Source organism: Emydura macquarii, unplaced genomic scaffold (assembly GCF_026122565.2).
Source record: "Emydura macquarii macquarii isolate MOO-44397 ecotype Brisbane River unplaced genomic scaffold, CSIRO-AGI_Emac_v2 contig_1045, whole genome shotgun sequence".
Classification (NCBI taxonomy): domain Eukaryota; kingdom Metazoa; phylum Chordata; order Testudines; family Chelidae; genus Emydura; species Emydura macquarii.
Genome location: NW_027131182.1, coordinates 13,498,395 through 13,508,932, shown reverse-complemented (window position 1 = coordinate 13,508,932; position 10,538 = coordinate 13,498,395). Strand labels below are relative to the sequence as shown.

The following is a 10,538-nucleotide window of genomic DNA, read 5'->3' as shown; positions in this document are numbered from 1 at the left end:
GCTGGGCCTGGGCAACTCACCCAAAGAATGCTCTATTGACCCTGTTGGATGGGAGTCAGTGGGAGTTTTGTCACTGATTTAAATAATCCCCAGTATTTCACTCTGTCTGTTTTTTTTTTTTTAAAAGTGCAGCATACACCACTAGCTAATGTATGTTGATGACTGCTGTAAGGTGGGGAATGGAAACACTACCTAGATGGCAAATCACACTCCATATAGCTGGGCTGCACAGGCTGTTGCTGTACCTAGTCTCTCGTCCTACTGCTACTTGTTTGGTCAGAGGGAGTTCCTGCTCTGTTTCTTTCACTCTTTCCTGCCTGTAACCCTAGCGCTATACCAGATGTCAGGATCTGGTCCTTAGGTTTCTTTCATTAATACAAGATTGAATTGATAAAAATAAGAACTGTACACATATATAACATGAACCCATGTGGTTCAGAACTGAAGGAAGTGTTTCCCCAAACTAGAAATGGGTCCAAGCCACAAAGTTCAGAGCTGGATTTGTATGTGGAGCCAATCTTTCCCAATGTTTTGGGGTATTTGGATTCAAGGTTTCAGTTCAAGCTCATCTCTAGTACTAACACTTGTAAAGAAAATCCCTCCCATTGCACCGAGCTCTAAGAACAGACACTTTTATTTTACTTGGCCGATCTTAGTATTTGTATATTTGTACGATTATTTGAATTGAGGTTTACAATACTTGTATAAAGTGGGGAAGATTGTTTGTACTGCAACTGAAATGTGCAGAACAAGAGCTGAACTGACACTGAGAGAGGAAGAGAATGTTCAGAATCATAAGGGATGACCTCATAAGAGTTCAGAAGCTCTGCATGACCTCAGCTGCCTTGCACAACCTTAACTGAGTTCAGAATCCAGAACGATATTAGCCTTTCCTCTTAAGGACTGTAGTAGTCTCCTATGCTGATTTTTTTCAAAAGATTACACTAATTTTGGGTGTCCGGTTTGAGATACCTTAGGCCTAATTTTCAGAAGTACTGAGCACTCATATCTCCAGTTGAAGTCAATAGGAGCTGCAGTACTCAGCAGCTCTGAAATCAGGGCCAAAATGTCTCAGCTTGAACATCCTGACAACTGAGGCACATAAAATTAATTAGTTCAATCAAGTTCATACCATAATTTGAACTGCTAAAACTGAGCTAAAGGTAAATAATAATACCTCGTTTTCACATAGTGTTTTTCATCAGTAGGTCTCAAAGCTTTTTATAAATGTCAGTATTATTATCCTCATTTTACAAATGGGGAAAAATGAGGCACAGACAGATGAAGTGACTTGTCCAAGGTTGCACAGCAGACCAGTGGCAGAGCCAGGAATAAAATGCGTATCTCCTGAGTCCCAGTCCAATGCTTCCTCCATTAGGCCACACTGCCACCACTGTTGAACTGTGTCTACATTGGTATTAAGTGAGGTTTTCAAGTGAGCTAAATTAGAAAAACTCTTCTATGAAGAGAGACTGAAAAGATTTGAATTGTTTACCTTAGAGAGGACATAACAAAAGTACACAAAATAATTAATGGTATAGGTAAGTAGAACAGGAGCTTCTGTTTTCCTTGTCTCCTAAAAAAGAAACAAGGGGCATTCAATGAAAATGAGAAGTGACAGATTCAAACCTGCTAATAGAAAACACTTTTTCATATAACACAGGATGGCACTGAGGCCAAGAACATAGCAAGGTTCAAAGAAGGATTGAACATTTATATGTATAACAAGAATATCCAGTAATAATGGTTAATGTTAACCAAAAAAGTACTGGAAATCTCATGTTTCAGAGTTTAAACCAGCCTCTAGATAAAACCTTGGGAAGGGAGGGCAGATTACCCCTCATTTACCAGCTGTTGGTTTTCTTGCACCTTCCTTTGAAGCATCTGGTGCTGCCACTGTTGGAGACAGGACACTGGACCATGGGTCTGAGCCAATTAGGCAATTCCTATGTTTCTGTGTTCTCTTATAAATGGACAGGGTTAAAAAAAAAAAAAGGTGGGAAGTAAGCTAGTGTGCGGTGAGTTTACTCCAGCTTCACAGGAAGTACACAGAGTAATGATCTCAGCACAGGGTCATCAGCAGGACCTTCAGCACAAAAGCACAGACCTCTACCACTGCAGCTAAAAGAGTAACTCTTTTTGTTAGCAATTGTTGTGTGTTATGTGATTCAGCCACTGGCAGGGGACACACGCTAGACTTTACAAATGTGTTGCACAGTGCATTTTGACGGAGCAGACACTGGTGCATTTTTATGTTCAGTTTGTAGTCTGAATGTCATCGCACACATTTATTCAAGCACTGGAATAATCACAACTTTTGGTTATTTCATACTTTTCCTTTACTTTCCCTTTATAAAAAACAAGAAATTCAGTGCCAATAGCTATGCTGATACAAAGATATGGTTGCTAATCAAAATGCACAAGTTCTGCAGGCACATTTAAGGGAAAATTATGTTCCCCTAGTGCAATGGCTCCCAACCTGGGTTGCATAACCCCCTTGGGGGTGCCAAAGATTACAGGGGTCCATGAGGCTTCAGTAATATTGAGGTCATTTAGCCCCCCGAGCCCTGCGCCTGCTGAAGCGGAGGAGCAGCCCCCCCCCCACCAATGCCTGCTGGGTGCTCGGCTGAAGCGGAGCAGCCCAGTGCTGGTGGAGGACCTGGAGTAGCCCTGGCTGGCCTACCAGTGCCCTCCTCCATTACCCTCAGTCCATGAGGGATGGGAAGAGGTTGGGCCACACGGGGAGTATGGTGGCAGCTGCACCAGCAAGGCATAGCTTTTTATTCAGTATGAGTAATTTATTATTATTTATGTATGTAATTTAGTGTTATTATTATTATAATTATATGTGTTTATAGGTTTATGGCTGGTGAGGGGGCGGGGCGGGGTGTGTGTTTTATCTAATGTTAACTAGTGGGGCTTTCACCATCAAAGTTGGGAACTACTGCCCTAGCGATTAAAATATCAATTAAGAAATGCAGGAGTTCAGCATTAAATCAGTGTTAGTTTGCAGAGTCTCTGCAGAACTCAAACTCTGTATTGTAAGACACTTCTCCTGAATGTGCTTATATATAACAGAGGGGTCCTGGAATGACATCAGAAAGAATTAACTTAGATCCCATGTTTACCAAATGTTTAGCTGTCTCTCTCTCTGGTGACATTATGAATTGGTGGCTGCTGACTGCCATAAATTCCTGCTTTGACCATAATATTATATACTATCACAGACCACTCAGATATTTGTCATAAAAAGCAACTCTTTGTCTTTAGCTGCAGTTCTTTGTTCTAATGAATAGACCAGATAGCATAAAAGCCATAAAAGCTAATCTTCTATCTTACTTTAACCTTAATGATGAGGTTAAGCTTCATTGTTTTATCATTATAAAATAGGTCAGGATCCTCTCTAATGCGGCTGCACTGTGAGGAAAGGGAATCATGCACACAGCCTGTGAGAGAGCCTCTGGGCTTGTAGGAGTGCACAAGCTGCTACCAAGTTGCTGCCTGTAGGTATAACTCACCAAAAAGGGATCTTGGAGGAGTGAAGAATAGGCATGAGCTCAACTGCCGGTGTCAGGGATGGAGGATGGGAGGGGCAAGTATGATGCATACTTTTTAAAGGGATGTAGCAAATTACTCATCCCAGCACAGCCAAGGAGCTCCTCACATCCCCTTACAACAGGATCTACTTTAAAAGCAGTTTGCCCTGTCGGTGCTTCCTTTGAGCCATACTCTAAATAGCATTTTGTAAACAATAGGGCCAATCTTGCAGCCTTTACTAACCACAGTAGTTGTTAGACAGAAGTAGTTTCTTTGGGCCATTCAGTGGTGATGTGTAGTGTGGTGTAAATCAGACTCTCCTTTTCTTGGTTAGATTCCCTTACACCTACTTACAACCACTTATCAATGTGTTAAGGAGTCCAAGTTAGTGTAACTTACACTTTTTTTCTGGCTGCTTGGAATGTAGGTTCAATCAGTGTGTAGCCTGTTTTAACTTTCACATTCTGACACCCTTCTGTTAGTGACTTGCCTGCTGCATTCCTTTCTTCTGGCCCCTCAGCAGGCATATTGCATCAATTTAAATTCCTTTACATTCAGAGAATCAAAGTTAGATTCAGTGAGACAAGTTCCGAGGTGATGTGAGAGAGAGTGTAAATTACACTTTTGTAAGTGGGTGTGAAATTAAGTAAGTGTAAGCATGAGGGAGTCTTGGTGTAACGTGTTGTAGGGGCTGGCAGGAGGTGAATTACACAAGTGAGGCTCTTTCTAGACTTCCTTAGACTCTCCTTTATGTTTGGCAACTGATTTTAATAGGACTGCGTACATGAGTAAAAATACTGGCATGAGTAAAAGTTGCAGGATTATGCCCATAATGTGTATTCAGAATATCTTCAAGTTTTTATAACATATATGCTATCCTTTATAACATTCTAAAAATGACTGAAAAGAAAGAAATATCACTGGAGATATATTTCTGGTTTGGATTGGGACTATGTATTTTTCTTACTCAACTGAGTAAAGTTGAGAAGAATGTTGATATGTTCCCCAAATGGAAGGAAGAACATCTCCGCCCCCCCCCCTTTTATAAAAGAACTCCCACTAGGAAACTTTGCAATCATACAACACCAAATCATGCAGTTTTCTCTGTTTTGCTTGGAACTGCATTTCTTTTGATAAATGGCAGATATATAAACTTTCATCACATCTCTCTCTCTCTCTTTTACACTTATCCTCACACACCTAGTGTTAATGGCTAATTTGCTCTACTGTTGTCACTAAAACAAGGTAATCAGGGTTTATGTATGAAGCTTCTTCTGCCTGAAAGGATCCAATGATTAGAAAAACAGAATCTTCTGAAACCATTCCCTATCCCTTTTGGTAAGTGCTATGCAAAGCGACGCTGGCGTCATTCACTGCCCACCCCGTTATGTTAATCTTTCTGGCTTTACATATCTCCTCCCAAAGACCAGCCTCTGCTAAGAACTCTACACTCTTCGCTGTCACAGACAGTAACGCAAGAGCGTGCTCAGTAAACGCTTGCTTCATTTCATGTACAATGTTTTGTTTCATGAAGCAATGTTCTTTGAATCTGGTGTGACGGCTTTAACAAGGTGTTACTTTTAGTTTCTGTGTTAGAAGCTTAACTCAACAGAAGAATGCAAAGCAGGAATTGGTAGCACTTGGGCAGATATTTTTGTATCTATGCAGGATTTTAAACTACTGAAATTAGTCTTGGATTTGGGTGGGAGGGGAGTTATTTTTGTTTTTGGTCCTTAAAAGAAGAGTTAATAAGATTAAACCACAAGTTCTGAGCCAGATAAACTGAATCTTACTGTGTATTTTTAACTGTAAGAACCATAAGTATGAGACACCCAGTTCCTGGTAGTAAAGCAAATGTCTTGTGTAGAGGGATAGGACCTTCATGTACAGGTAGTGATATTTCAGTCAGCTCTGTGCATCACACGAAGGACAAAACTTACCTCACCAAAAGAAGAGGATGTTCCAGTGACACTTGGACTGTGAACCAAGCTACTGGTACCTGTAATGACTTGCAAAAACAAACCATCAGCAGTCAGTTCCACAGCTTGAGTAACAGCGAATTAAACCGCAGGGATGAATGCTACACAGGTAGGTTTTGTATGACTAATGTTTTGTATACTTGTACTCCCACAGCAAATATATTTTTGGTGAATGGGCTGGTTGTAGACATAAAGCCCATACTCTGCTCCCAGTTACACATGTGCAGACCCAGTCATATTAATGGGGTTGCAAAGGTGTAAATGAAAACAGAATTTGGCCTGAAATGCTTTTAATCCTAAACTCTTAAAATTATGATTCTACCGATGTAGCCCTTCAAGGATCTGTGTTTTGTGCTTCCTGCTGAGTTAAAAAATACTGCATGTTCAAGTGTTACATTTGGAAATCCCAGAAGGGTCTAGATTTTGCTATAAATTTAAACTCTGGTCAGTCTCTCTCTGTTCCTAAGGCTGTTGAGTTCTGTCTCATTTAAACCTCTAACGCTTTCAGAAAGGCCTGGTCTAGTGCAGCTGGTGGAAGTGGCACTGGCTACCATGGCTGTACTAAATGCCATGTTGTATAGCTAGCAGTTTGGCAATGAGAGCAGGGCCTGACTCATTTAGGCTCACCAAAGGGCCCCATAATTACACATGTGGGCCAAAAAAATAATATAAAAAAAAAACACACCTTTTTGGAGGAGCAGGAAGAGGAAGGATTTGAAAATGATTTATCTGAAATTATTAACAGCAGCTCAGAAGGAGGAAGGAAATCATCAGGCAGCTGTTTTTGGACTAGACCAATAAAGAAACTGTGGGTGATAGCACAAAATATTGCTAAACTAAGCTGGTCTAACACGCTAAAAACAGTGCAAGGAGAGAAGCACTTCTGAGATCTAATCCTGGTTCTGCCACTGGTTTTGTTTATAGTTCTGGGCAAATTACTTACGCCCCACTCCAGCAAAACATTTAAGTAGGTGCTTAATGTTAACTACGAGTATTCCCATTTATTCACTTGCTTAAAATTAAGTATGTCCTTGCTTTGCTGGATCGAAACCTTAACTTCTCTACGTCTGTTTCTCCATGAGTAAAATGAGGAAACTAATACTTAACTAAGGTACCTCCCTGGGATGCTGTGATGCTGAATATTTGTATTATGCTTTGAAAATATTAAATGTGTGCTAATTATTATGACGCTTCCTAAGTTGACTACAGCATGGGCTGGAGTGTTGGGTTACATATAATAATAGTAAGCATCGGGAGGTCAAAGAGTCTCTAGTGTGTATTAAGCAATTCTTTGTTCTTGGCAGAGTCTCACTGGTTTAGTGGCACAGTTACTGCTGGCATAGCAGCTCTGCTTAAATTACATTATTGTGATGTGACTTCCAAAAATACTTACAACACGCACTTCTTTGAAAGCAGGCCTAACATTTTTCACAAACTGTAGTCTTTGAGGTTTTAAAATATCTTTGTTAAGCCCTATCCAATGTCCACATTGTGGTTGGAACTGTGCTAGCCACTGCTGTGTACATAATGTGTGTGTGTGTATATATATATAATATATAATATGCTATATATATAAACATCACAGGGAGCAGGCTTCTAGCCAAATTATTATGACCAGTGTGAACAAGGATATTTTTATAAAAAAATCCTTTATAGATCCATGCTATAAAAGCATGCTATAGGCATGGGGTAATAAATAGCACTGTTTTACCCACTGCCCACAGATCAAGCAAATGGTGCTTGAGCCCTATAGCAACAAGAGTGATGGCTAGCACAGTATTAATGCAAGGATGAATATGGCCTAACAAGTAGAGGCCCAATCCTGCAAAGTCTTGCTCTCATGATTGACAGCAGTGGGATTATTTATGAGAGTATGAGCTATTTGTGTGATGAAGGATTTGCAGGCTTGGGCCCTAATAGGATAGTAAAGATATTATAAAAGAGTGATTCTAAGATGTATTATTTGGCCTTAGTTAGCTAACATGCTCTGTCCTTTGCTTTTTCCTGAATACAAAGGAAATGGAATCTCAGTTTCCTGGGCAAGCCTGAATCATTGTAGATCTGAGTGGGGCTGTGTAACTCCCTATCTCATTCCAGCCACAACGTTTCCCACAAGTTGTGTCTATCTCACACTATTTGAAACTAAGGTTGACAATGTATAAAAAGGCAACTGCCTTTACATAGTGTCTCTCATCAACATATTGTATGGTGTACAGGAATCTCTTCACTGAAATATAGAATATGTCTACTCTGCAATAAAACACCCACGGCTGGTCTGTGTCAACTGACTCAGGCTTGCGGGGCTTGGGCTGCGGAGTTATAAAATTGCTATGTAGACATTCAGGTTCAGGCTGGAGATTGGGTTCCGGGACCCTTCTTGCTTGCAGGGTGCCAGAGCCCAGGCACCAGCCTGAGTCTGAATGTCTGCACCATAATTTTCCAGCCCTGTAGCCCATGTGGGCATTTAATAGCAGTGTAGACATACTGGTAGATCCTTCTGAACAGCAACTATTTCGCGGCACATAGCAAGAACAGATTTAAAATTTTTATTAAAGCTAATTTTAAAATTGTCAAATACATAGATTAGAGAGAATTTCTATGCATCTAGGTGTAATGCTTAAATTTTCCAAAAGTACAAAGTATGGTTTAAAAAGTCATAAAATACTATCCCAAATTAAGATTAATAAATTAAACAATATAGTTTAAATATTACCATCCAAATTTTCAGGTACATCACTCATAAAAAATAGTACTAAAAGTAGTTTGTGGAAAGCAAATATAGTAATGAGTGTAGATTATCCCTCAGTAATTGAGAATATAGGCTAGGTTGTTCCTCAGTAAATACAATCCATCAGACGTATTTCAGTTACTTTCCTGACTTTACTTTTCAATGGCATTCTGTAGCTCGTTTCTCCTGGTATTGCTGATGTCCAGTGATGTGTTCTAAATAGTTGTTCCTTCACCACCTGATGGTGTCTGACCCCATCTATGCCACCAACTACACAACAGAACTGAAAAATAACAAGAAAAATAGCAATATCCAAGAACTGAAAAATAACTCCAGCAACACAACACCCCATGGTTTTCAAATTTGGGCAGTCAGGTACTCAAATAACAGTGTTACACTTCTAAGTGCTAGTCTGTGCTCCCAAAAGCAAAATTTGGACTAGAACTGGTTGAAAATTAAAATTTCTGCTGAAAATTCCAACATTTCAAAATTTTCTGTCATCCCAAGTTGGAACAAAAGTCTAAATTTTTCACAAAACAAAAATTCTGAAAAAATTGTTTTGGAAATATTGAAACAGCCTTATTGAACTGTTTCAATAAGGTTCAAGTGCTTTATTTTAACTATCATTTTTACTTAATAGTCAAAATAATAAAGTTGAAACAAAGCACTTTGACCTTATTAAAACAAAGCGCTTTGACCTTGTTGAAACAAAATGTTTCAGTAAGGTTACATGGAAAATACCTTCCTACTAAACGTTTAGATTTTGTCAAATCAGCATTTTTTTATGGAAAACCGTTCTGTTGGAAAAATTTTGACCAGATCTACCGTGGACATCTCATTAAGGTATCAAGTCTGAAAACTGTGCACCACCAACTAAGCTACCAAAAGCCCTTCCTGTTGCACCCTTCAGTTTCCTTAGGAGCCTACTATCCAAGTACTTGTCAGACTTAGCTTGTAAAGTCTGACAAGACCACAGTTTGTTGTGGTATTGCTGGAAAATAAATCTCTTCTAGGACTTCAGAGTTAAATTTATCTCCATATTACTTCGCTAACCTGATTTTTATTTTACAGTTTTACTTTTTTGTGGCTGGTAAAGAGAATACAGTAGATGTAGAGTATTTGAATTTTCATAAAGCATTTCTTAGTCTCTCTCAATCTTAATAATTTAAATTAGCTGAGAGTTGCTATCATATGGATTTAAAACTGGCTATATATCAAGTTGGAGGGAGACTATTTTAATTTTCCTGGGATGTGATCCTGTAAGGTACTGAGGACTCTCAACTCCTATTAAATTGAAGTCAATAGAGTCAAGGACATTAAGGCCATCATTTTTAAACATCAGAGTCTAAATTTAGGGTTCCAGGTCCATACTTAGGCTTCCAAATAACTGGTCTGATTTTCATTAATGCTGAGTGACCAGCAGTTTTCAGTGACTTCATTGGGAGTTCTTGGCTGCTCAGCACTTAAAAATCAGGTTAGTTATTCAGCAACATAAATGGGAATTTAGGACCCTAACTGTAGGCTACTATGTTTTTAAACACTTTGTCTAAAATCTTGCAGGAGGTGCTCTGCATTTTACAGATTGGACTCTACTGTTTTTCCTGTGTCCTTGATTTTGTCCCATGTAATGTTCCTCACTTGAGTTTTGGGAATGAAAACTGGGATTATGCACTTCAAAGAGGCCAGGAAGGGATTTGAGAGTTTGAGCTGAAACCCTTGCTGCACACCCAGTTGCCTGTAAGCTAACTATGATTTTATATTGTGATGTTTAATCAGATCTATAAAATGTAAACCACAGTTTGCCTGCATGTTTTGGCAAGTCCTGTTTTTAGCGGTAAGGCTTCATTGATTTTTGGCTGTAATGTGTGCAGTGGGAATGTAGACAGTTGTTTCTTTGTATCCAAAAGTAATGTGCTAAGAAGCAGTTTTAGAACTGAAACAAAATATGTTAATATAGAAAAGCATCACATTGGTTTTTCACTAACGTATGGTTTTTTTGTCTGATTTTGACATTTATGCTTCCGAAAGGGAGTTAATTTTTTTCTCATTTATAGACAATAGTGAACTATCTTTTTATATGGAATTTAAAGAAGGATGGAAATATCAGTACATAACTTAACTCTGAGGTGTGCTCTTCTGAGACAAATTTAGAGCCAAATCCTCAGCTACTGTAAAATTAATATAGTTACTTTGACTTCAATGGAGCTATGCTGCTTTATACTAGATCATCCTATGTTTGATCATGCTGATTTATACTAGATCATCCTATGTTTGATCATGCTGATTTATACTAG

At 39.0% G+C, this 10,538-nt stretch overlaps 1 protein-coding gene across 7 annotated transcripts in view; it reads left to right on the top strand.

The window, feature by feature from the left end:
- Positions 1-10,538, top strand: part of RANBP3L (RAN binding protein 3 like) — a 75,520-nt gene that overhangs the window by 23,958 nt on the left and 41,024 nt on the right. For 6 of the 7 annotated variants that reach the window (XR_010919208.1, XR_010919207.1, XM_067545529.1 and 3 more), the window contains exon 1: positions 5,009-5,625. The exons of the other annotated variant lie outside the window; for it this stretch is intronic. Coding sequence is in view for 4 of the 6 variants with exons in the window: in XM_067545529.1 (XP_067401630.1) it covers positions 5,361-5,625 (265 nt within the window). In the remaining 2 variants the exon portion in view is untranslated. Of the gene's footprint in view, positions 1-5,008; positions 5,626-10,538 lie in introns of those variants that run through there. 7 annotated transcript variants of the gene reach the window in all.